The sequence below is a fragment of the Anomalospiza imberbis genome, chromosome 9, assembly GCF_031753505.1.
Source record: "Anomalospiza imberbis isolate Cuckoo-Finch-1a 21T00152 chromosome 9, ASM3175350v1, whole genome shotgun sequence".
In the NCBI taxonomy this organism is placed as follows: Eukaryota; Metazoa; Chordata; class Aves; order Passeriformes; family Viduidae; genus Anomalospiza; species Anomalospiza imberbis.
In genome coordinates this window covers 3722028-3746861 of record NC_089689.1, presented here as the reverse complement: position 1 = coordinate 3746861, position 24834 = coordinate 3722028, and the positions used below count along the sequence as shown (strand labels likewise).

At 46.2% G+C, this 24834-nt stretch overlaps 2 protein-coding genes across 6 annotated transcripts in view; one reads left to right on the top strand and one right to left on the bottom strand.

Annotated features, from left to right (window-relative positions):
* NPHS2 (NPHS2 stomatin family member, podocin) overlaps positions 1-8108 on the bottom strand; it is a 22091-nt gene extending 13983 nt beyond the window's left edge. Inside the window, exons 1-8 of one of the 3 annotated variants that reach the window (XM_068199408.1) lie at positions 7591-8108; positions 5951-6054; positions 4998-5070; positions 4611-4693; positions 4140-4343; positions 3745-3800; positions 2806-2884; positions 1731-2417 (exon numbers count right to left, since the gene is read on the bottom strand). In XM_068199408.1, coding sequence (XP_068055509.1) covers positions 2139-2417; positions 2806-2884; positions 3745-3800; positions 4140-4343; positions 4611-4693; positions 4998-5070; positions 5951-6054; positions 7591-7867 — 1155 coding nt within the window. In that variant the 5' untranslated portion in view covers positions 7868-8108 and the 3' untranslated portion in view covers positions 1731-2138. Of the gene's footprint in view, positions 1-1725; positions 2418-2805; positions 2885-3744; positions 3801-4139; positions 4344-4610; positions 4694-4997; positions 5071-5950; positions 6055-7590 lie in introns of those variants that run through there. The other 2 variants (XR_011001975.1, XM_068199409.1) reach the window with 2 other exon arrangements.
* TDRD5 (tudor domain containing 5) lies at positions 4211-24834 on the top strand. Of its 3 annotated transcripts, none has more exons than XM_068199407.1 (10): positions 4211-4215; positions 11571-11804; positions 12763-13527; positions 14316-14446; positions 17348-17553; positions 18235-18441; positions 19468-19534; positions 20495-20695; positions 21512-21669; positions 24693-24834. In XM_068199407.1, the coding sequence occupies exons 2-9, from the start codon at positions 11594-11596 to the stop codon at positions 21665-21667; spliced, it is 1944 nt and encodes a 647-aa protein (XP_068055508.1). In that variant the 5' UTR covers positions 4211-4215; positions 11571-11593; the 3' UTR covers positions 21668-21669; positions 24693-24834. The 3 variants fall into 3 exon arrangements, with proteins under 3 accessions (XP_068055508.1, XP_068055507.1, XP_068055506.1); XM_068199406.1 differs by lacking the exon at positions 4211-4215 and adding an exon at positions 11425-11477 and having other exon boundaries at positions 11566-11804; positions 14319-14446; XM_068199405.1 differs by lacking the exon at positions 4211-4215 and adding an exon at positions 11425-11477 and having other exon boundaries at positions 11566-11804.

Genomic DNA, 24834 nt, shown 5'->3' with positions numbered 1-24834 from the left:
ATTTTTAAACTAGGTTTTCCTTCTGCAAGGCTTTTGAGCATACTATCTGCTGGTGGTAAACTGACAAGTTTCTGCTGACTCTATATGTAAAAGAGAGAAGATGCTGCTTGAACAAGGCATGCTTTTTCAAACTGAGGATGATCTTAGCTATAATTTGCCTTTCTGTAAGAAAGTTGCATGTTTGAAAAACCCATGCCTGGCTTCTGCAAATACAAGTGCAAACAGGGTAATGGGTGTGCTCTGACATAGTGTTGCCTGTCTCCTGTCAGTCAGTTCTTGGGCTAAGTGTTGTTCCTTTGAGACTTTATCTGTAAAGCTGTTGGTCCTTCCTGTGTCAATAATCTTGGTGGGGATGGATCGTTTTACACAGAGTTAGAAATGCAGCCAAAGAAGTGTTCAGAGAAAGGATCAGCTGCAGCTCACTCTATCACTTTTGCCCTTGTGCCCTCGAGGTTGGGAAAGAAGGGCCTATTCCAGCAGCATGAGAAATTACTAGAACCAGCTTTAGAGAAGTAACTGCACAGCTCATGTTCCCCAGTGTAAGATGACAGAGCTGTTCAACTTCCCAGTGCTTATTTTCCATGAGCAGATTACTCCTGAGATGTATCACAGACACACCAGCAGGAGAGGCAGTGATCCTCCTGCCCCCTCCCCTGGGAGGGTTACAGTGGCAAATGATATAAGTGGGAGGTTACACCTGGAGGTCAGGTGCTTATGTGGTCACTGCCAAGTTCAGAGGTGGATTTTTCCCACTTCCCAGCCACTTGTAAGAGGGCTGGTTGGCCAGGTGTCCTTGCTGTAAAAATGCTGGCAAATATTTGTAGGCTGTGGGGCAGTCATGGGAGCAGTTAGAGTTACCAGCAGGCAAAGAGCTGTGAATATATGAAAATTCAAGAGAGAGCGACTGGCTGAGTATCCCATGCTAGGCATGGGTATCATGACCAACAATGTGGGGGCAAGTAAGAGAAAGTCAACAAAGTGCCCTCTATCTTGACCTGTATAGGACACCAACAGCAGAACAGTGGTGCTGGGAATGGCTATGCAGGGAGATCTGCTTTGAAGCAAGGGGAGATGCTGTAGGTCACGTAGGGCAGGAACAGAGCTGATGTCCACATAAAGGGCACCAGGACCAGAAAATCTGAGTGCAGGAATATTTCCTTTGACAGTGCTCCAGATTTTTGCCAAGGGAAGAACTGCAATACCTGTAGGTTCCTGACCATTTCAAACAGCTGTAGGCAGGAAAGATACATAGGAGCTTTGCGGCTTCTTGGATCTTTGAGAACTCTCTCTGTTCTCAGTGTGTGAAAATTACCAAGGCAGCTGCAGGTGGGCAAAGGTGTTAGCATTCCCGAGGCTCTCAGCCAGTGGTACCAGATTCCCCTTGTCAGCCCAGTGGGCATTGGTTAAACAGGTCACCCTAACGTCTTTAAGTGCCCACGAGCTCAGACGTGGTCCTGCCTCACCACCCTCTGGAAGTTAGCAGCAGCACAGCCTTTCCTCTGCACAGCAGATGTGCCCAGCAGGGGAGCTCCGAGCTTTAAAGGCTGCCCTCTCCCCTTCTTCCTTTTCCTCCTACTTCAGAACAAGGGCTAAATGCCTTGGTTATAGGGATGTATGTGGGTGGTTACTGAAATCCCATATCCGGGACACCACAAGGACCCAGCTCTTTCCCTCCTTGCAGGACCACCAGGATGCAAGGTGGGAAACCCTTGCATCCTGCCTGCGTGCTGTTCCCCCATGGATTGTTATGCTCCCACTCCCACCTGCCTGGCTGTTTGGTTTCTGGATGGGAGGCAAGTAAGGACATAGGGAAGGGTCTGTCCTTCCTTCCAAGGTGATGGGGCAAGATGGATCAGACCCTGGGAGCCAGGCTGTAACGTGTCAAGGTGCATCTGGCTCTGTGGAGGAGAAGGGATGACACCCCACTTCCCTCAACCCTTTGCTCACACACTTGCCAGGCCTGCTCCTTGCACTCCACATATTTTTCCTTGCCAAAACAAGTAGAGGCTTTTCCCGTGTACAATCTACTTTATTTTGCAGGCCTGGGCTGCTTTCCCTCCTGCCTCCAGGTCAGAACCTGGTGGTGGGCCAGTCTTCTTGCTCCTTTCTGAGCAAGAGCAATGTGGGAACCATTTCTCTCAGAGCATAGGTGAGTCCTTCTTGTCTTTTGGATTTTCTGGGAGCTTTGTGGTGCCTGTAAGGAGGCTGCTCACAGCTGGAGGGCTGTGGGTGGCTGGAGAGACCAGGTTCATGGCATCCAGAGGCAAGGGCAAGATGAAAGCAGCAGGTTTCTCTGTGGTAAGGGAGTGCAGTGCATGGAGATAACGGAGCTGAGCAGCAGCTGGAGCACTGGACAGGATCTCAGCTGCCATCCGCAGGGACTCGGAAGCAGCCTTTTCCCCCTCTGCAGCGATCACCTACCAAGCAGGGGAAGAAGGGGGGTTCTGTGAGGCTGGGAGTGAGGGGGCACAGACTGTTTGTTCAGAGGAAGGTTGCCATGATGAAATGTTCATGGTCAGTGTGATTATAACATTCCTGCCACTTGAAGATCACAGCATGTACTAACCTCTTGGCATTGCCAAAAGTCTGGAAGCTCATGTCTGTCATGTTTTTACCAGGCCCATCGAAGCTCACAAATTTTTGTGAGCTCCCCTTTTTAGCTCAGCTCTTATTCAGGAATTAAAGGAAACATATCAACCCAAAGCTGTGTGACTGTGTGGCACACACAGGGACCTCAAACCAGAGGTGGGAAAGGGAGGAGGAATGCTTTGCAAGGAGATGAGAAGTGTTCACATGCTGACATACCCGCACTTTGGCCTGTCTCTGGGCCTCTGCTTCCACAGCCAGGGACTGACGGAGTTCAGCAGGCAGCTGCACGTTGTTGCTGTGGCAGTAAAGACAGGCATTAGCTGAGCTCTTGGCTCTCCTGGCAACACTGGATGGCTGTGCAGGAAGTTCTGCTTTTCTGATCTGCTGCTCAGATGCTCAGTCTGAGGCTTGGGATGGGCTCAGTTGGTCTCTGCAGAGCAGCTCATTCATATTCTTTGCCCCTGAGTGTCCATCTTTGCATGTCTGACTTTAGCTTTCTACCTCCATTCCTAACCTTCTCTTTCAGCCTGGTTTTCTAGTGACCAGGCATGATCACCAGCCAGCAGGGAGACCTCTTTTTGTACTTTGAGGCTCATAGTTTAAGCTCACTCTTTGTGAGGCAGCAGAGACTCCACTAGGGGACAGCTCTCAAGACAGGAATGTTCCGTTCACAGATTTATTCATTCACTGCTTGGCTCTCTCTTCCATGTCCCTCTGTGTGATCAGTGAGTCCCACCTTTCTGCACAGACTTGAGTGATGAGCCCATCCCTGCCAGTGCTGAGACCCCAGGGCCTTTGATCTACAGTGGGACATGGAGAGTTCAGTGCCTTGCTGTGCCTTTTGAGATATGAGAATTGGGTGCAAACTCTGCCTGCAGCAGCAGCAAAAAGGTGATGAGATCCCAGCTAAGGATCCTGCTCTGGCTCTCAGGGCAGGAGAAAGAACAGTCTTACATGTGGAAATTTTACATGAGACAGAGGCTGAAAAGGGCAGGGAAAATAGGAAGGTGAGAGGTGAGGTTCTACCTTGTGCAGAACACCTGCAAGGAGAGAGCCAGAGGCAAAGCAAGAAGAGAAGCAGGCAACAACAAGCAGCACGGGACGAGTACTTGCAAAGGGAGAGAGAATTCTCTTCTACCAGCATTTCCTACCTACATTTCTATTCTCTCCACTTTGATCCCCCAGCAGCCTGTGACCGCATCCAAAGCCATCTATGAAGAAAAATATTTTTAGAGCATGGGGAGAACAGCAGCCCTGGCCTAGGCCCTTACAGGGAGCAAGACAGGGCAGGGATTTTAATTGCAGAAACTGTAAGGCAGATTTATCAGGTTCAGTGCTACTGGGCAAGGCGTCTCAGAAATAAAATAACTGCCCTCACTTCCCATTTGTTAACCTCAGGGGTTTAGGGTGATTTAACTAGAGTCCACACTGATTCCAAGTATGGAAGCCTTCTTCAAACCAGTGTCTGACTCTGAGGGACTGTCCAATTGAGCTTCTTTTGGAACCTCAATTCACCCCTTGCTTTGCCATCTCCCTCCCCACAGAAGCACCTTTATCTCCTGGCTGATGTTCTTCCTCTCCAGCAGAAGCTCAGAGAAGGCTTGGTGTGCCAGGAGGCGCTTTGTGGTGGTCTGTACCAGCAGCTGGATGGCACTGGAGATGCTGGTCAGGGTGGTGAGGAGAAGAGAGGCGTTTTCCAACCGGTAGTAGCAGACAGCATCTATCTCCAAAGTAACCATGTCTTTGGTCACCACCTAAATAGAAGACATTAGGGGAGATGGAGCTGGTTCTGGCAACTCTAAGGTAGCACAGAAAAGCACAAAACTGAGAGAATGATGAAGACTGGCTGAATGGTTAAGTCTTTGTAGCTTCCATCTCTGCTACTGACTGATCTTGGGCAAACTAGAGGTTACTCTGAGATCTTTTTTCAAACGTTTCTTTGCAAGGATGAAGGTTGGAAGCATAAGATTTAACATTAAAAAGATCCCAAAATTAATATAGAGGGGGAGTGTCAGCCATACCTGATGGAAGGGGATCTCTAGGGTTTTGAGGCGGAGGTCTATCTTGTGATAGGTGTCCAAACAGGGAAGGAAAAAGAAAAGGCCTGTGGGAGGAAGAGAAAGCAGGTTCATCATCAGAACTACAAAAATTACCTCTTCTGTTTTGGAGAACAGGAGAGGGCTCAGCACGCAGAACTACAAAAGAACAGCAATACATAGGCTCAAACTCTCAGGCTGCTTCTGTGATGGAAAAGCCATCAGAAACTACTGGCCCTTAAAAGGAAGGGATCAAAAACCATCAAATCTTCTGTCTGGCCATATCTGCTTGGAGGGCACCAGCATGTGAGCTTTGGTAAGGAATGCAGAAAAGGAGCAGTGTGTCTGGGGGAAGCTCAGTAAACACCTTACCAGGTCCTTTGGCTCTGCCAGGAAGGAGATGCCCGAGTCGGAAAACAATGGCTCTCTCATACTCCCGCACTACCTGCAGAGGGAAACAAATCTAGGCTGGAGAGGAAGAAGTAGGACTGGGAAAAGCAGCCTCACGAGCAGGGGAGGAAGTTTATTCTGGAAAAGCCGTGCAAAGGGAGGATTTCAGCAGCTGTGGCATCACCTGTCACTGAGTCATTTTACCCTTTGCCCAGAATTGCTGGCCAGCCTTGAATATGAGCAGCCCTGTGACAGACAGAGATTTGGTGAGAGCAGCCCATGTTAGACCCACCCAGGGTTTCCCAAGATGATCCAACATTTTGCTTCCTTATAGCCTGGCCAAACTTAAAAAACCCAAGTTAAAATGTTCCATGTTGCTTGTTTCCCTCTAAGACAAACGTGCTCATCCAAAGAGCTGAGCTATAATACTGATATTCTTGTTGATAGCAAGACAATGTGAAATTTCCTGAGAAGTGGTAATCAAAATGCCTACAAGTGCCTACTTGTAGCCATGCTATAAATCTGAATAAAAATGAGAGGAAGAGGGAAAATCTGCTATTAACTGAGATATCAATATCTCTTAAAATTTTGTATTTAAAGCCATTTACCCTGCTGCTGTAATGCAGCCATGTCTGGGCTAGGTTGGCTGAAGGATGTGTCTGAAAGTGAACAGACTTGCAATTTGTTTTAAAAAAGAGAAACCTTAGTTCCTTCCTGCTGATATCTCAGCAGGAGTATTTCATGGGCAATGGCTGGTCCCCTGCTCTGTAGCAACATGCGATAAAGGACAAATCAAAATTAATGATGAGTTGAAGAGGTATAAATAGGGGCCTTATACCAAAAAACCCTTTATGCTCATGTCCAACACATGCTGAATCAGTGTGTGACATCCAGATCAGACACCAAATCCTGAGAGGCCCCATGGCTATTCTCACCTTCATGCAGAACCAGACAGAAATGGGGAAGGTCATTATGATGAACAGGAAAGACAAAATGGTCAAAAGCCACTCACAGACACCCAGACCAGGAGACTTTACACCTAGGGAGAAATCACACAGGCCTGTGTTAGAAGAGGACTGCTCCCAAAATAGTGATAGTCTGACAAGTGCCTGCACACATCAGATTCACTGTTATCCTTTGCCTGGACTCATTGTAAATGAACCACTTGGCTCTCTCTGGAGGTGAGTTAAGGAACACTCTCTGCTTCAGATTGACAGGAGTAGCAAGGATGGATGGATAGATTTTGTCTCTGCCTTACTGACAAAAACTGAGCCATGCTTCTCCACGGTTGCTTGACTGGAGAGCAGACTTTATCTTGAAGAATTGGGGCTACAAAGCAGGGTTGAAAGGCTTGGAATGGGCAGCTTTGCTGAACTGGCATCCCTGAAGTTTATCTGGAAAGATGAGCTAAAGACAAAGATTGTAAATAAGAGAGAGCTTTAAACATGCACAACCTGAAGTGCCCTTCTCTATCATAGTATTTCAGGTTGTTTTGGAATAGGATTTTAGTTGCATCCCAAATCCCTAATGCAGTGGGATGAAGCCTCTGGTGCCAGTAAAATCTTCCTGTGTTCTAAGAAGTCACCCCAAGGTGCTGAAGGCTTACTGGTGTCGTCAGCCCAGATTATTATTACTGTCTACATCTCCCCAAAGGGAGTGTGGGTCATCTTGCTCTGGCTGCTTTTTGTTGAGCTTCTGTCTGAGGGAAATATCAGCAGGTATGGCATGAAAACAGACAGAGCCAGAGAGTGGGTGAGGATTTCCAACTGTGAAGTTAGCATCCCTCCCATTTTTAATCCCTTCCAACCCTTCCATCCCTGCTCCTCTGCCTTTGAAATATTTTGCAGAACTGCCAAGTCCTGAGGGAGCTTCAGATCCCAAGAACCTGTGTAGTCACTAGAGCTTCTAAGCACTGCCCAATAGGTGTAATTCTTGTAAAGGAGGCAGAAAGATGAAAGAAAACCTTGTGCCCAGGGAGTTAGGAGCAAGTCTGAACCTTTGTGTCACTCTGGGGCAGCAGAGGTGCTAGCATGGAAGGGCACAAGTGGTGCTGGCTGTGGTGATGCTGGGTCCAAACAGGCCCAGTTGTACTGCCAAAAGGATCACAATGCTCCCTTCTATTGTAGCAGGCTGGGAATGTGCCTAACAAACACATGGAGAGGAGCTGCTCTTAAAGGTTATCCAGCAGGTGAGTGGCAAGCGTGGAGCTCAAGGGCAGTTCTTCCCTGCTGCAAGGTCCTTTAGGCTATGAACTGGCAGAAAGGCCAATGCCATCCACCCAAAGGAGGCCAAGCAAGAAAAGGAAGAGACAAGAGCATGAACAGAACTGGAGAGTAGCAAGCTGAAGCATGAAGGATGCTGGGAATGTAACTCCTTGTATCCAGGTTCACTGCTTTGCTGGATGGTGCTAATAAGCCTGCAGAAGCTGGCTGGAGTTTCCCATATCCTATCCTGAGAATAACCACGCCTGTGCAAGTTGGGAGTGATGACACCATGCAGAGAGCAGAGTCACACTGTGACCCACGCAGCACCAAAAAGCCCAGTTTTCCCATCCCTTCCCTTCTTTAAGCCATACCTTCCTCTTGCTGCTCACTATCCAGCAATGCCATTGCCTCCATTTCTTCATCAGACACCACATCATCCACGTCCACCACTGTGGAGGTGTGCACCCTACCGTCACTCCCCACAGTGCTCCTGGTCTCCTTGGCTTTCTCCTGCTTTACATCCCCCTTCCCTTTGCCAGCTTCTCTGCTGCTCTCTCTCTTCTCTCGTTTGCTCTGTGCAGCCGGGGACTCTCTGCGTCTTCTATGGGACTCCCTGGAAGAGCTCCGAGACCTCTTCTCCATCCTCATCTGTGCCGAGGAGCATGCAGCTGCCTGGGGACTAGAATGAGTACGTGCTCAAATTTATTGCTGCAGGCAGGAAAAGCGGGCAGGGGAGGAGAGAAAGGGAGGTGTCATATCAGGGAGGCTCGTTTCAAGTTCTTTACAGGCTTGTCAGGCATAATTGACAGTGAAGTGAGCAAGCTGTTTCCAGCTGCTCTGCTCTCATCATGCACTACTGTGGAGATGGGAAGGAAAGTTAGACCTGGACAGGGTGGATCCCAGGAGGATAGTATATTTGCATCTTCCTGCTTTTGGAAATAAAATACAATCAGAAGCACTCTGGTGATTTTTAGTAGATAGTTTCTGCAAAGCTGTTGAAAAGCAACCTAAAAGTAACTGTCAGGCATGTGGCCCCAAAGATATCTAAAGGTGAGAGTGGCCCAGAATAAGACACCAGGGTGAAAAACCTTTGCTGGCGAGGCCAGTGGCTTACTCGGGAGTGGTTGGAGGGGGTGTTGTGGTGAACGTCTGGGTAAGTACCATCTCACACTGCCCTGTTCTCCAGAAGCCCTTTGGCTGGCACTGGGAAGGGACATTGGCAGCAACCCCCCTCTCTCAAGGCTCACATTTTAGCAAGGAGGGGAAATAACTGGTCCCAGCTTTCCTGAATGTTAATATGAGAGCCATCACAGAGTTACATCTGTTGAATCTAAATTGCCAAAAGAGTTTGTGTCCAAATGCCTCCCTAGTTTTTCACAGCAGGAGCAAGGCAGAGCAAATACAGGAGCTTTCTCTTTTCATGCTGCTCAGCCTGTGTTGACATCTGCAGAAACCTGTGGAAGAAACACTTTTAAAGTCAGCAACTGTATTAAAGAAATCAGCACCTGGCTAGAAAGACTACAGAAAGACACACCTGGGACATAAAGCAGGGCAGGGCTGAGCTCAGGGATTCCAGTCTCTGGTGTGGAAGAGTGGCTGGAAGGAGCTGGGAAGACAGCGGGGGAGGCGCTGATCTTGTTTTTCCACAGATTCCTGTTTTATTGGAGACTTGTGCTCTATCTGGAGCCAGGATATTGTAGGCAGGGAGGGCAAGAGCAACAGCTGCCTGCTTACTCTGCTATGCTGGGTGCCGCGTCAGCAGGGAAGTGATGGATGGAAAGGGCTAAAGGCAGAGAAAAGTTGGGTGTAAATGGGGTGCAATTAAACATTTATACAGTGTATATTCTTTGGAAGTGCTCTAGAAACCTTTTCCACTTTGTGTTTATCACTTGGCCAACATGGGACTGGCGGAGATGGTCTCCAGCTGCTGAAAAGGCAGGTGGTGTTCTAAGCAGCAACTGCAAAAGGCAGCTCAGGTCCGGTTTTGGATTCCAGTTGGTGTCTTGTCAAAAGCACCCTGGCATGTTTAACACCTCCAAACCTGCAACATGCTGTTTTTGTCTGATGTTTTATTCAACCAGTGGGTCCTGACTCCACCATGCCAGGGAGATGTGTTTCGTTGCTAACTTTTGAAATTAGATTTTTTTGAGAGCACATGCTGATGGGTGTCCCAAAATTCAAAGGTTCAGCTCCTTTTTTAGTCTGAAAAGTACTCCTGTGTGGAAATCAGTTGTGCAGTTGAGGGGGTTTCTCAGATATCTGTGAGCCCTTAGGAAACAGCCATTGCACCCCTCTTTAATTTCAGTCTGTGACCTCTGGAAAGTCAATGTCTCCTCTGTGGATTTTCCTCTCAGATGGGACTGAAAACAATACAAGACACCTCTTAATAACCACATCTGGTTTTAAATATTGTTACATTGAAGGAACTGGTCCTGTTCTGTGTGTGGTTCTTTCCTAATGTGCTTTTTGTGTCTCCACTGTGGATTTTCTTCTTAGATGGGACAAAAAAAAAAAAAAAAAAAAATAAAGGCTCCTAACAATACAAGAGCCCTCTTACAAAATACAAGACTCTTCTTAATAACATTAGGACATGGAGGTTCTGGACCAAGTCCAGAGAAGGGCAGTGGAGGTGGGGAAGGGTCTGGAACACAAGTCTGATGAGGAGTAGCTGAGAGAGCTGTGGGGAGCTCAGTCGAGAAAAGGAGGCGCAGGGGAGACCTTACAACCCTCTACAGCCACAACCCCGGCATGTGTACCCAGGTGGGGGTCAGGCTTTTCTCCCAGGCAACCAGAGATGGGGCAAGAGGACACGGACTCCAGCTGCACCAGGAGAGCTTTGAGTTGGACTAGGGAGAAATGTCTTCACGGTAAGGAGTGCTTAGGCTTTGGAACAGGCTGCCCAGGGAGGTGGGGACATCTCCTGAAAGTGTTTAAGGAAAGCCTGGACACAGCACTCGATGCTCGTCTGGCTGCCGTCGTGGTGTTGGGTCTTGGGTTTGTTATAAATGCCAATCACTTGGTTTTTAAAATTTTAAAAGTTTAATAATAATAAAATGGTTATAAAAATAGTAATACAATTAGAGTAATGAAAATTTAGAGTTAGGACAATTACAAGACAATAAAAAGCAAAGAATTACGGACGTCCGGATGCTCTCGGGCACTTAAGCCCGATAAGCATGCCTTGTGAACAAAGGAATAATCTTTAAAAGCAGTAGCCTGTTGCATATTCATACATCGCATACATGATGCATAAATTCCTTGCAAATTAAGAACTTTTCTGGTTTTTGTCAACTTCTTCCCCTTAATCCTGGTGGTTCCATAAAGACAGAGAGAAGGTGGAAGAATGTTTGTCTTTTCCGATAAGGAGGCAGTAATTCTTTATGGGCCCCCATCATTGTCATCTCTGTGTGAAGAGTTTCTTCATTATCTCATCTCTTGCTTGAGCTAATAAAAAAACCCCCACATACACAGGCTCTATTTTAACTACAAAACTACATTTACCATACTATTAAAATGTTAATACAGCACTCCTAATCAATATAACATAATACATATAGTATTCAATTTAATATTTGCGAAAAGCCAATCATAAAACATGCATTTTTCACAGGTTGGACTCGCTCATCTCAGAGATCCTCTCCAATCGTTTTTGGTTTGGGTTTTGTTTTTGTTGTTGTTGTTGGTTTTTTTGGTTTTTTGTGGGGTGTTTTTTTGGTTTTGTTTTGTTTTCGGGTTTTTTTTTGGTTTTTTGTTTCTTTTTTTGAAGAAGGCAGGGGCAGCACGTCCCGGCCGCTCCTGCCCGGCCCCGAGGCAGCGGACAGCCCGTCCCCCCTGAGCGCTGAGGGCGGTGCCGACCGCTCCCCTCAGAGGCGCAGCAATGGCGGCCCTGGCCGGGGCGAAGCGGGGGAAGAGCGGCCCCGCCCCGCCCTCGCGCCCCGCAAAGGCGGGAAAGGCGCCGCGCAGGCGCGCGGGGAGGCCGCGGCGATGGCGCTGTGCGTGTGGCGGCGGGGCGCGTCCCGGCGCGGGGCTGAGGGAACGGGGATGTCAGTGCGGGACAGGCACCCTGCGAGGCTGAGGGGCTGGGGGCCGCAGGGGTTTCTGCGAGGAGCACTGACGCCGGCCGTGGGTTGGGTGTCCTCGGGCAGCAGTATGGACGCGCAGGGTGCCTGCACTGGCAGAGGTTTAAGGGTGCATTAAACTCCAGGGGTGCTGGCAGGTGAATGCAGGGGTTGTTCTTCAGCCTGCTGCCAGCTTTCAGGTGCTGAGTGGGGAGAAAGCTAAAGTTGTGCACGATTATGAGCAGCTGTGGTACAAATGGTCATCTGCTTGCTTGTGTTCCCCTTCAGTACAGAGGCGTCGAAGCAGGCGCAGCTTATGGAGGTGCTGAAGAAGGAGGTGAGGGCCATGCTGATGGCTGCCAAAGCGGGCTTGACGCCAGAGCAGCTGGAGGAGCAGTACATGGCCATGGTCTGCAGACCTCTCCCTCTGCGTGACCTGGGCTTCCAGTCCACCTTGGAGCTGGTGACGCAAATGCCTGAAGTCGTCCAAATCTGTTCTTTTAAGAATGGTGCTTTAATACTCAAAGGTGAGGTTTTGTTTCCAGATGGGTGTGGAGTTGTTTGGAACCTCATAGTGGAGTGAAGCGATGTTGGCGTGTGCAGAACTGTATGTCACATATCTGTTAATCTATTTCTCATGCAACTCTGGTTAATATTTTGTCTTTGATATTTCTTCTTGTATTTTGATCTGTCTTTTAACACTTTTGTGCTCTTCCCTCCTAAAAAAGTCACCCATGTTTCTAGTTATTTTTGTACATTTTTTCACTCTGCACTTGGTTTACAAACTGACATAGCATTTCCTTATGTGTATGCTAGAACTGGTAAGTATCAGTTTTCCTGTAAATGCAGACTACAGCAGGAGCCAAAACCAGGGATGGGGCCTCTTGAGAGAAGCAGTGAAGGTTTCTGTACCTGACCCCATAGGAAGCTTAGCCTGTATCAAAGAACCTTTTTTATTTTCTTTTTCTTTGGGGGAGAGTTGTGACAACAAATGGCAGTTGCAAAGAGTTGATTGGGAAGGGTGAAATGGCTGGGGGCTTTTTGAGTGCTACAATAACACAAGAAAAAGTTGTTTAGAAGTTTGGAAAAGACCTGGGCTGTTCTCCAAGGGAGACCTTTGCTGGGCAGGGGATGCTCTGTAGTGACACTTTACTGTGATTCTGCTTTCCCAGCAAAACTCTCAGCAGCTTGGTTTTTGTTTGTGATCCTGCATCCAAGAATCTGACCTGCCTTCCTGCCTGGTCTCAGTTTCTAGGGATGAGGGTGCAAACTGGTTGCTGGCTTTCAAAAATAGTTCAGTCCAGTTTGCAAAGGGCAAAGTTGCTGGAAATCAGCCATGGTTTAGTGTGATTGCTTTTGAAGGAGACAAGTGCTTCTGGAAGGGATGTGGAGAAGAGGAAAGAAAGGAATGAAGAGGAGCTTTGCCAGTGTACAGCTTTTAGTGGTTCATTGTTCTGGTTGTCTGTTTATTTTTTTCCATTGCAGCCATTGCAGATGACTCCACCAAAGGGATTGCCAAGCTGGTTGCCAACCAGAAAGTAAAAGCACGTAAGACATCAAAGAAAACTGCTACAAAGGCAAATGCTACTTTTCCCACTAAGAACTCTAGGAATCCACAGAGTTCTGGGACTCCTGTCCTGCCAGCAATGGTGAAGGCTGAGCTGCAGGACCTGCTGAGCTCCTCACCGCTTCTGCTGGCAGACTTGGACAAGGCCTTCCTCAGACGCTTTGGCCGGGCGTTCCAGTACAGGCAGTACGGATTTTTGTCCATGTTTGAAGTCCTCAGGAGCATGTCTGATTCCATTGTCGTTGAGCAAACAAAGGCAGGTTCCTTGCTGGTCCTGAGGAAGCACTTGGCAAGCAAGATAGAACAGCAAGAGGCGTCTCAAGGTGAGGCTGAGGAAGAAGAGATGCCTCAAGGTGAAGCTGAGGAGGAAGAGGAGCCTCAAGGTGAGGCTCAGGAAGAAAAGGTGCCTCAAGGTGAGGCTCAGGAAGAAAAGGTGCCTCAAGGTGAGGCTCAGGAAGAAAAGGTGCCTCAAGGTGAGGCTCAGGAAGAAAAGGTGCCTCAAGGTGAGGCTCAGGAGGAAAAGGTGCCTCAAGGTGAGGCTCAGGAGGAAAAGGTGCCTCAAGGTGAGGCTCAGGAAGAAAAGGTGCCTCAAGGTGAGGCTCAGGAGGAAAAGGTGCCCCAAGGTGAGGCTCAGGAGGAAAAGGTGCCCCAAGGTGAGGCTCAGGAAGAAGAGATGCTGCAAGGTGAGGTGGTGTGTTTAACTGAGAACACATAGCTCTTACAAGCTCTGTGGCCAAGCAGCTGCCTTTCAAGTTTCTGTTGCTGCATTTCCAGTTGCTGTAGAAGTCCTGATTCCCCTGGGGTTTGGCACAGAAGGGTTGTTAAGTGCTGCAGAAGCAGCTGTCACGAGACAGTTGTCTTGTAGCAGAGAATTTAATGGGAAGGGTTTTGTCACTGTTTTGTGGTGTGAGGTGAAAGAAGGGCTGATTAGCCCATTCAGAGAATGGGCTTGCTGAATGTGCGTGCAGGACTAGAATTTCTAGTCATTTCTGGTAATAGGTGAAAAAACTGATTGATCTTCTCAATGTCTACTCTGCAGGCTGGTAAAGCTTTTGCCATACACTTTTCGAGACTGAAGATTTAACACTGGCCTGAAAGGCATGGCTAGAGTGTTCTACAAAACACAGGACTGCAGATGCCCTCATCATTCCCATAAAACCTATGGGATAGGGTGGATAATCACATATAGTTCCTGCCAAATTCACAGCTTTTCCAGAGAAAATACATTTTAACATTATTCTAGCAATTGATTTTACCCTTCAGCTTGCTTGCAAGAGCAAGTGATTCTTGTTTTGTTTTAACTTACTGACACAGTAAATATTCATTAATGTGGTGGCTGTGAATGCTACAAGTATTGAGGAAAACAGCACCAATGCTTTCAGACTTCCATATTTTTGTTTTCCCTTTCTGCTTAATATGCAACACTCTATCAGTCCAACAAAGAATAACAGCCAAATTATGGTCTTTGCAGCAGCATCTGCAGCTGAGCTGTCTCCTTTGGAACCCACCTGTGAGACAAAGAGCTGCTACCGGGCAGCAGTTCTGATGGATTCGGAGCCAGTGCAAACACAAGCAGTAGATTTGGGGGATCACCTCAAACAGGTAAGTGGCTGGACAAATGATCTGTAGATTTTTTGTGTTGATTTCAAGGGGTGATACTCTTTTTACTGTTGTTTCTGTTGAGATTGCATTGTTGAGGCACTTCTGCTTCGTAACACTTTTGTACCTGTTTTAGATGTCTCTGGAGGCAAGCAGACTCATAGTGACCTGGATAGATTTATGTGCCATGCAAAGTCAGTCTTTTTCTGGTCTCCTTCTGGTCTTCAGGTCTTCAGGCCAGTTAAGTGTCATCTTGCTCACTTTTAAGAGTGGTGATACCTTTTGGTAGAGTTACTTGTAACTGGACTTTGATAACTTTGTTGTGAGACCAGTTGTGTGAAATTTCCCCTGCTGCTGTTGACAGGGCTTCATTGTCAACCAGTTGGACAGAGCTGGGGAATGTTCCTCAGTGACCTTGATTCCAGCAGTCTCAAGTCTGCTATTTGGTAGGAAATTTTCATTATTTTGTTTTGTTTAGCAGTGTGGTTTTAGAAGGGGCTGGAGAATAGCACTGCAGAGACTTTGAACTGCCAAATCTTTTTGGCAGAATTTGTTTGTCCCTCCTTTATTTTTTTTTTCTTTTGAGCATCTTTAGGCCTTCTTTTTCTCAGGAAAATCCTCCTGCTTAGAGTTGTTTCCTCTGCCAAACTTGTCTTGTGGCTATACTCAGCTGTACAATTGGAGCTTAGAAGTAGGGAAAGAATCCCAAGGGTTCTCCCTGACTTTGGTGTTTTGTGTACTAATGAGCTTGGAAGCCTGGAACTATGAGTTGAACTTTGTGTAACACTTGATAAGATTGTAGCACTTGAGAGATTTTGGCAGCCTGTTCTGATCCTTTAAATAAATTTTCGTTTGGTGTGATAAGGTCCACAGGGAATTTCCCTGGGTAGAACCACAAGTCTGATTGTGTGAAGGCAATTAAAGAGGGGATATGGGTCTAGGTAGCCCCAGATTTTTGTTCCTAGGTATTGCAGAAGGAACCCATTTAAAGATCCTGGCAAGACAAGACTTGGAAGATGTTTGTACAACTCCTGTTTGGCATGAAACACGAAGTTTGCTGTTTTGTTTTAAAAAAGCTCTAAAGAGGAGGGAAGCAGTTTAGAATGTGTTTGTTTGGGTGTGCAATGGACATTCGTTCATCAGGATGCTGCAAGGTTGAGGGGAAAGATGCAACCTGATCCCTGCCCTGCTGCCAGGTATCCTGGAAGTGTTTTCTGGGTCAGTTGGGGCACAAGGGCTGAGTCCATCTGCTCACCTTCAAGAAGGATAAAGAAGACAGAGCTGCTTCTCTCAGGAGCTTTTTCTTGCTGCCATGACAGAAGGAGAAGTGTCACCCACACCACTCTTGGCAGCTGCCAGTCCAGCTTGGGGAAAGGAGTCAACCTCTCCTGCAAGTCATACCTCTTATAAAGCCTGATTTTACACTGTGTACTCTTGCTTTATCTTTTTATAGCTTTGTTGCATTTTGTGAGCTTCTTTTCAAGTGCACATCCCCTACGTCTTTCAAAGAAATGTCTCTTGTCACTAACAATATGTGAGCTAGCATATAAAGCTCATGTGTGCCCTTAACAGTCTGATCTGAAGAGCTTTATCAGAGCAAAATTGTCCCTTAGAAATGCCACCATTCACAGGGACTACTCTGAAGAAATTTGTGAAATGGTAAGGAGTTTTTAGAGATGATGCTGCTGCTCTGGCCAGAATTCCCTCAGTTGCTCCTAGACTCAAAAATGTTAACTCACTGTATAATTCACATGTTTTAGTCAAAATTTCTAACTCCAAAAAATTGAAGGGCATTAGGCTTTACTCCATCTGTAGGAGAGACCAGGGATGTGGTCACAGCACCAAGCCTGCCAGAATTCAAGAAATATTTGGGCAATCCCCTCAGGCACATGGTGGGATTCTTGGAGTGGTCCCTTGCAGCTCTAGGAGCTGGACTTTGATGATTCTTCTGGGTGCTTTCTAACTCAGAATATTCTATGGTCTGCACCTTTACAAAGTGATTAAGAGAGCCACTATTGCAAAACCCCACTGTTGGTAGTTGAATTTAGAAATAAGCAACAGGGAGTGTGCTGGAATATGAATTGCCCACACCTTGCCTGATGTATGATGCAGTGATAATTTGTATTGTGTTCACAATGAATAAAATTAAAGTGTTTTTGACTTTAATCATTGGAAGAAGTGCTGTCTGCTGGCACAAAAGAAAGCTCTTGAGGCAGTGAAAGTAGCTGATGTTGGATGAAGGCTCCCATCCATACTACTTCAAGTGAAATAATGTTTTCAGCAGTTAGAATAATGAAAAATAGAAAGCTGTGTGAACAGCTCACTTGTACAAATTTGTCTGAAGTGAGAGAAGAATAGAAATTGTAGATTTTGACTGGTTTTGTCTTTGGTAAGTAGCTCTAGTGTGAAAGTGGGATGCATTCATGTCTTCTGTCACTTCAGAATCATTTTCAGATAGTTTTGCTGGTTCAATCATGGTCTTTTTCATGGTCATGGAATATAGAAATAATACCTTTTCAGAAAAATCCAGCAAAGAGGTGGGTTGCATTTGGGACTTGATTTTGTTTTGCTTTTTAGGCAGTAGTCATTCACTATTTTCATCTAAATATGTGACCTGACTTCAATTCCTTTCCTTTATTCCTTGCAGGAATATGAGCAAGGTATTTTTGTTGCACCCCTCTTAACACTGGAGGGAAGAAGGAAAGAGAGTGTGAAAATGATTTTTTCTATCACAGGGAAAGTTTTCATCCAAGTTTACCCAATCTGTTGGGATTCTCTGATACTCAGTAATTCACAAGTCCCCAGGAAAGCAGAACTAGTATTTAAATTAATGCAAAGGCCAATTATGTGTGTTCAGTGCATGATGAGACATCTGAGTTCCACCTCCCACTTATCCCCTTATAGCATCAAGGCTTTGAGCAGTTTCCAGCGACTCCAGAAATCCCTCCAGATGCTGTTCAGGACAGAAGCCTTTGCAGTTTGCCACCTCTGAAGAGAAGGTGCTTGGTGGGAGTGATAGTGGAATTCGTCGTCTCTCCTAGCCAGTTCTACATCCACATCTGCAGCACGGAAGCATCCTATAAACTGCAGGATCTGATGTTTGAGATGAGGTGGGAGCATGCTGTGGCAGCGCAGTGGGTGTTTGTGCTGAGGGAACAGGGCACCCAGCTCTTGCTGATGGTCACTGCTGGCTTCATGACTTGGTACAGAGATGCTGGTGCTGTCCTGCAACACTACTCAAAGTGTCCATTCCTTTTAACTAACAAGCAGAAAGTGTGGTCACCAGCAGTTCCTGTGGTTTGTCTGTGTCCTAGCAGTCTGAACTTTGTAAGCCTGGAAGGGTTATGGAAAGGTGCTTGGAGGGTTCCTGTGTCTTGTCTGTGCAGCTGTTGCTAATGTGCTCAGTTAAGGCTTTTACACCCACCTCCAACACTGCACCTGGGCCAGTACTGCAAAACCTGGTTCATGAGAAATGCTGATATGTCAAGGTAATGGTAAAAAAGTAATTATTAGGATGACTGTGTTTAGACTCTGATTAATCCCTATTAATTAACTTTTTGTTGGACCCCAAGAGTATCGTTCAAATGTTGAAAGTTTGGGGTTGCAATTTGATTCCCATTTCAGTTTTAAGTGTGGCAGAACAGAGATATAAAGGGTCTATTAAAACAACTCCTGAAAATTCATGTCATGGGGACTTTAAAAAGTCAGGATTCTTTTGATGCCCCATATATTTCTCCTTGTTCATCTCCTGCATCCTCCTAAGGCTGGTTTCTCACTGTGATCTTTTACAGACACGTTTACTCACATAAAGTTGCTTCTGATAAATACATCATGCCTGAGTCTGCAGTGCGGCCTGGGCAGCTCTGCTGTGTCATGGTCTCCAAGTGGTGGTACCGTGTCATCATCCACCGTGTGATCAATGACCAGGAGGTAGAGGTGTTCTATGCAGACTATGGACACCTCCAAATTGTCCAGAAGTCTTGGCTGAGATTCCTCAAGTAAGTGAATTACACATGGGCAGCAGAACCACAGAACAGCTGAGGCTGGATTAGGCTACTGGAGGTCATCCTGTCCAAGCTCCCTGCTGAAGTGGGGCTGTCTAGAACAGGCTGCCTAGTACCCTGCTGAGATGGTTTTTTAATGTTTCCAAGCATGAAGATTCAATGACTTCTCTGGGCAACCCATTCCAGTGCTTGGTCACTCTCCTAGTAAAAATTACGTTTTCCAGTTGGTCCACACTGTGCTGATGCATGGTGTTGTTCTTCCCCAAGTGCAGGACTTTAGTGAACTTTGTGAGGTTCCTGTCTGTACATTTCTCTATCCTGTCAAGATCCATCTAAATGGCAACCTGACCCTCTAGGGCATCAGCCTCTCCTGCCAGTTTTGTGTCATCAGCAGACTGAGGGTAGACTCTCCCCCATCCCCCAGATTGATAATGAAGACATTGAGCAATACTGGACCCAGCACTGGCCCCTGGGGTACACTGCTAAATCCTGTGTCTGCCTTCACTCGTCAGTCTGTCCTCTTGCTGCTGTCTGTCACCTTGGGGCAAGCTCCCTAATGCTCCTTCCTGGGTTGCATGAATGGATATACACATTCTCCTGAAGGCACATTCCCCAAGCAGCACTTGTTTGCAATGTCAGAGGTACTTTTTTCTGCAGTTCAGCACATTTTCCATATTTATGTCTTCCCACTCGTTTGCCTCTCCTCTTGCCTGGCTATTGGCATTCTTTGGTTCAAAAGTCATGGCTCTCTGTAACTTTGTCTCCCCAAGGGGTTTTGATGGGAAGATGCTTGGGCCAGGGAATGCATAAGAGACCAGTTGTTACTGCTGGCTTTGCTGTGGCTATTCTCTGGATATGGAGTATTTTCTGAAGTTGCTGCTGGGTTTTAGTCATGAGTACACAATCCAGTGTATGCTTCTGCATTCCTAAACTGGCAGTAAAACCCAGAAGAGGAGGATGTTCTGCTCTTCTCCTGATTTATCCGTGCTTCTGCTGTAATGGTTTTGCTTTGTATTTTAGGTGGCACTACTTGAAGCTCCCTGCTCAGGCCATCCCCTGTTCCTTGGCATGGGTAAAACCTGTGGAAGTAGGTGTCTACATGCAGTTTTGTTTATTGACATATGTGGAGGAGTTATCAAGTAGAGGCTGTCTATTTCTCCTGCCAAGGGCAAACATTTGGATGAAGTCAGGTCCTGTTGATATTTACAGCAGAATTAATGCTGTTACATTCAGCAGAGTGTGCTGGGTGAGTGTCTGCTCTACAAGCAATCACCCTTTCAGTGCTTTCCTTGCCATCAGAGCATTCTTGCTTATATTCTTGCAGAAATAGATGGCTCTTGTTAAGCAGCTCAGCAGACTTGTTCCTTTCCCTGCCAGTAGGTCCCCCAAGGTGCTTTTGAAGCCTTGGTAGCTCCAACCCTCTGTTTTAAAAACTTAACTCTGTAACAGAGTTTTAAGTGAGTTGGCTTGATGCAGTTAGCACAGCAGAGTTGTAGAGGTCATAAGAAGGTTTCTCTGTGGTGGGAAACTTCTTGGTCAAGAAGCCTGAGAAGTACAATCTCTGAAGGAAAGCAGGTGAGCAGAGTTGTTGCCTGTGAGTCTTTAAAGATGTTGCTTTTAAAAAGGTATTTCCCCTGGGTTTTGAGGGTTAATCACACTTTTCCTTGTGGTAAGGCTTTAGCAGCATCTTAATAACTTTTGATACTTTTCATGTTTGTGAAGTCTTGTGACTCCAGGAATTAAAAAAGAAACCCCAACAAACAGCTGTATTTTAGGCAGTTGGGATAAAATCACTGGTGAATGCCATAGAACTATGTTTGGAAGTGGGTATTTATGGTGAAAGGGCATTCCCAGTGTAATGAGAATTACAGGCTTTGGGGTAGTTCGGTTTAGTTTCATGCTGGGAAGCTTGTCTGCCTGACTTTCCTGTATTTGTCACTAGCCTGGCCTAGCTCAGTTGGCTTTTGACAAGTGCCCACCACAAGGAAAAGTCTCAGGTGGTGGATATTGGTCTGTTTATGGTAACTTTACATTGTTTCCTCTTCAGGGTACGTGGTCCAGTGCAGCAGTTCTCCTGTTCAAGCATCTCTGTCGCTTCAAGGAACTTGTGGGCGTCGTGGATGAATACGTGGATGGTGTTCTGTACCTCTTCCTGTGTGACACATCCACCAAGGAGGATGTCTACTTCCACTCTGTCTTGAGGGATATGGGATATGCTGATATCTGTGGAGAGAACATCCCTTCCCAGGTCAGGAGGGAGGAAGGGGAAGGGAAGGATCCCTGCTTGGGTGCCTGTAAATGGAAGGATTCTTACCTTGAAGCAAGTGGTTTTGTGAAGAGCAAAACTGGTATTCCCTGCTTTCCTGTAGCTTTTCATTTTGTGACTGCATCCCAGAATGTCTAACTCTATGTAGAGAGCTTGCATTTTGGTTAAGGTGGAATCTGATGGTACAGCAGAGATGTTCTGTTTAGTAGAACAAACTGTTTTCAGCCTGTCTTTTAGCAATGGATTAAAAGTGGCTATGCAAATGGTTTTGGTTTACCAACTTTCATATTTTGCCAGTGCTGGATGGCATAACCATGGTAATTGCCTATTGTCACACTAATTGTAAGCCAGATCATTTGTGCTCTAGGCTTACCTGTGGCATTGTTTGCATGTCTCAGTTCAGTCCAGTGTGGGTTATGCAAACCCTTGGAAAGGTACTGCCATGATTTTATATTTCAGCAGAAAGCTGAGTTTTACAGCCTGAAGTTCTTCTATTTGTTTAATTCAGCAGATGCAGAATGCATGTTCTGGCAGGATTAGATCCTGTGATGGTATTTTTGTATGTGTAGGCCCAATTCTGGGGGAGAGGGGCACTGCTGAGAAATTTTGCTGCTGGCAGAAGAGGAGTTGATTTTCTTAATACGGCCACTTGTGCAAGAATTTGGAGCTAACTCTTGGGTGATGTGCACCTTCATCCATTTGCTGACCTGTTAGACATTTGCTGCATCCTTTTATTCTCTGGGGTAGTTACAATGTAGAGGTTTTTTACTGTTCTGGCATGGTTTTTATTTGTTCTAGGAATTTGAGGAACTGAATCCTTCAGCCTTGTATGTTCAGCCCAGTGGAAAGCAGGGGAATGCTGAAGTGGTGGAACCAGACCTTCGCTTGCAGCAGGAATCTCGAGGTGCAGACAGTGGAACAGCAACCTTGAAGCTGAATGGGGCTGAGCTGTGACCGGTGAGTTTGGCACAGCTGTCATTCCATGAAGTCAGCTCCAGGGCTCAGCAGATGTGTCTTGTTTTAGTCCAGTGGAAGTTTTCTGTGAGTTTGTTTTCTGCTTTTATAAAAAGCAAGCAGAAATATAATATGAAAACTATTATTTATATAGACCATAAATACCTTTCTAGCTGCCTGTTCTGTGATCCCTTTGCAGACTTCAGAGTCTGTGCTCTCTGTAACCTCCCATGTGTGCACCATAATTTTTCAGTTTGAGAATGGACTCTGAGAACTCAGAGCAGTGCCAGATTTTTGTGATCAGTTTGACCTGGCACTTCCATGGTTTTGCACCCCTGGGAGCCAGGAAGTGTGTGTTTTCCTCTTAGATCTCTGGGGTCTGGCAAAGGATGTGTAATAATTCAGGGTACTAGTCTGTAAATGCAGGGAAGGACCACAAGTGCTAGTGGTGAATATTTGCAGTTAAAGGGTCTTGCTCATCATAAGCTGACCTGAAAGGAAATGATTTGCAGTCCTGGTTGTTTTTGGGGATAAGGTTCTGTACAACCACAGGTTTGTTAACAAAATAACTAAGGGTGAATGTAAAGATTTACACCCAGGGTTTCAGAGCATGTGCAAAGAGAAGCCCTTGGCTCTTTAACAGTTTGATCAACTGCTGAACAGGAGCTTAGGGAGGAAACCCCAGGTCTTGAGTGCAGTCTAGGGTACTACCATTAGAAACACCAGGAGCACTTGTCTACAGGTGATTCTCTTCCCTTTTCCGCGTTATTTAAATAGTGGGATTTTTCATGAGACATTTTACTACAGGGAGCAAAGCACCTTTCAAGCCAATGTCAGCTGCTGGAGTGGGCCTGCTCCCGGGGCTGTTTCTGACACTGCTCTGAAAGAAGAGTAAAAGCAAGTCTAATGCTAGTAACTGTAAAGTAGTAATTTTCTCTAGTTTTTTTTCTAGCCAACTTAGGTTTCTGTTCTAGAGAAACTCTGTGTAAGCTGTGTGTCTTGGATATTAATGTCCTTGCTCTGTCAATTTATCAAATGAACTGAAAGACACAAACCATCATCTTATTGTATGTGTTTGGAAGAAGGTAATGTGGGGAAGACTGGAAATCTTGCATTTGTGTTTCAAATGCAGGAATCTGGAGAGTTCCTTACCTAGTTGACTAAAGCAAGATTCATAAATGTCAGATATTGGTGAAGGCTAGAGGAATGTAAATGCATCCTGTCCCTCAGTGAGAATGGTGTGGGTGGCAAGAAGAGATAAAAATCATCTTTTAGCCTTGTCCTAACACTCAATTTTTTTCCTGCATGTTAAGCAGAGGTGTTCAGTGGGCTGCTGGTATCCAGCTGAGTAGTTGGCTAATTAGGCTCTAGTGATGCCTGTCTTGGCATCCTGTCAGCACTGAATTCCTGCTGCCCAGCCATCCTTGCTGCTGCAGGAGTGCCTCACAGTCCCCTAGTGCCCTGACAGCTGAAGCAGCCTAGAGAGCAAGTACCCAGTTTTTGAGCAGCTGTGGTTGAATTGCTGCTTGTCTGTCATTTCACTAGTTTTCTCCTCCATACTGAGTTAAAAAATACAAACATCAGCTCTCGTCTCTGGCTGAGACATGAGTGAACATCCCTGAAATGGAAATTTAATTTGAATTCTTAAGCAAAAATGCAGAGAGGCTTCCTCTGACTCAGCTCCTGCCTCCTTGCAGAAACTCCCTCTGTCATTGCCATCACTGATTCTGCGTGGGGCTGCTGAGAGATGAGACAGCTGTTAATTCTTTGCTCAGATAGGGTGCCTCGTGTCTTGTAATAATCCATGGCTCCTTCCAGCTTGCTGTGGAGGAAAAGCTGCCCTTTGGCTAGAGGGACTGGGGGATTATTGTTCTGTAGTCTTGTTCTGTTTTTTTAATTATCCATTTGCTGACTTTCCACTTCTTTGTAAATTTTGAGAGATAATTAAGATCAGGGCAGCTAATGAGCTGAATGTGCACTAATTGCACCCTCTCCATTTTTTTTTTAACATACATTTGCAGGCATCTCATTCTCTTGGAGAGTCCTCAGTGCCTGCTGTCTTAGTCAAGTCAGTGGAAGACCTTTATACTTCCTTTATTTACTCCAGGCAACCAGCAGAAATGAGACAAGATGACCCAGATCAGATAAAAAGTTTTTCCAGCAGGGCCCAACTTTATGAAGCTGTACATCCCACTGCTGGACTCACGGCAGCGTCATTCATGCTCTGCCCCCTTGACAGTATGAACAGATTCATCAGTCAAACTTGGCTGGCAGAAAGTTGAGCAGTCTGTTACTGTGCTGTGAGCTTTTTTAGGATACCCTCTTGGGTATCCTAAGGCTGGTGCTGCTGGAACAGATGGAAATGTTGGTGTTTCTGTGGACTGGAGATGCCACAATAATAAATAGCTGGATGCAATGTATTGGGTTGACCTTTGTGCAGCAAAATGGATTTCTAGTTGTTTAACGGGAACAAAATGAATTGAGGATTAGTTCTCTCATTGTTGGGTTTTGTTCTCTTTTCTAGACTTTCTGCTGCTTGCAGGCAGAAGTATTTTTTCTCCACTCCAGTGACCATTTCATACTGAGATTCCCAGTCTCTCAACCGTAGGGACTAAAGCATTTTGTAAACCCTATGAGTTCCCTGTGTGGGTGCTTGTCTTCCATCTTCCAAATGATGGAAGAATTTACAACACCCATACAAGAGCTGCTCGATTTACAAGGTAGATTAAGTGACTTTGCCAAAGGCAGTAGCTGTTTATGCCTTGGAACTTTCTTTCTAGAGTTCCCTAGACAAAACCTACTGAATTCACATCTGATTTCCCACCTCTGGGAAAGTGGAGGTGGAGCAGCAGGAGGAGAGGGACGGGGTCCTTGCATTATACCATGTCAGACTCATCAAACAGGTGTGCAGTAGCAAGTCTTTCTGTGACCTGGTCAGGTCCAGGCAAAAGGGATTTCAGTCTAAACTGGAGCTCTTGGATTTGCTTGTGTAGATTTGATCTTTCTTTTCTGTGTTCCTTTATGCAGATGAAGAAAACATGAAGACCAACACCTTCCCAGGAGTCTCATGGTTGGCCTCTGCCGTGCTCTGGGCTCTGTGACCAAGGGTCACCTCAGGAACTGTGTCCCTCCTGCCCTGCTCTCTGCAGTGTTGGCAGCTGCATGAT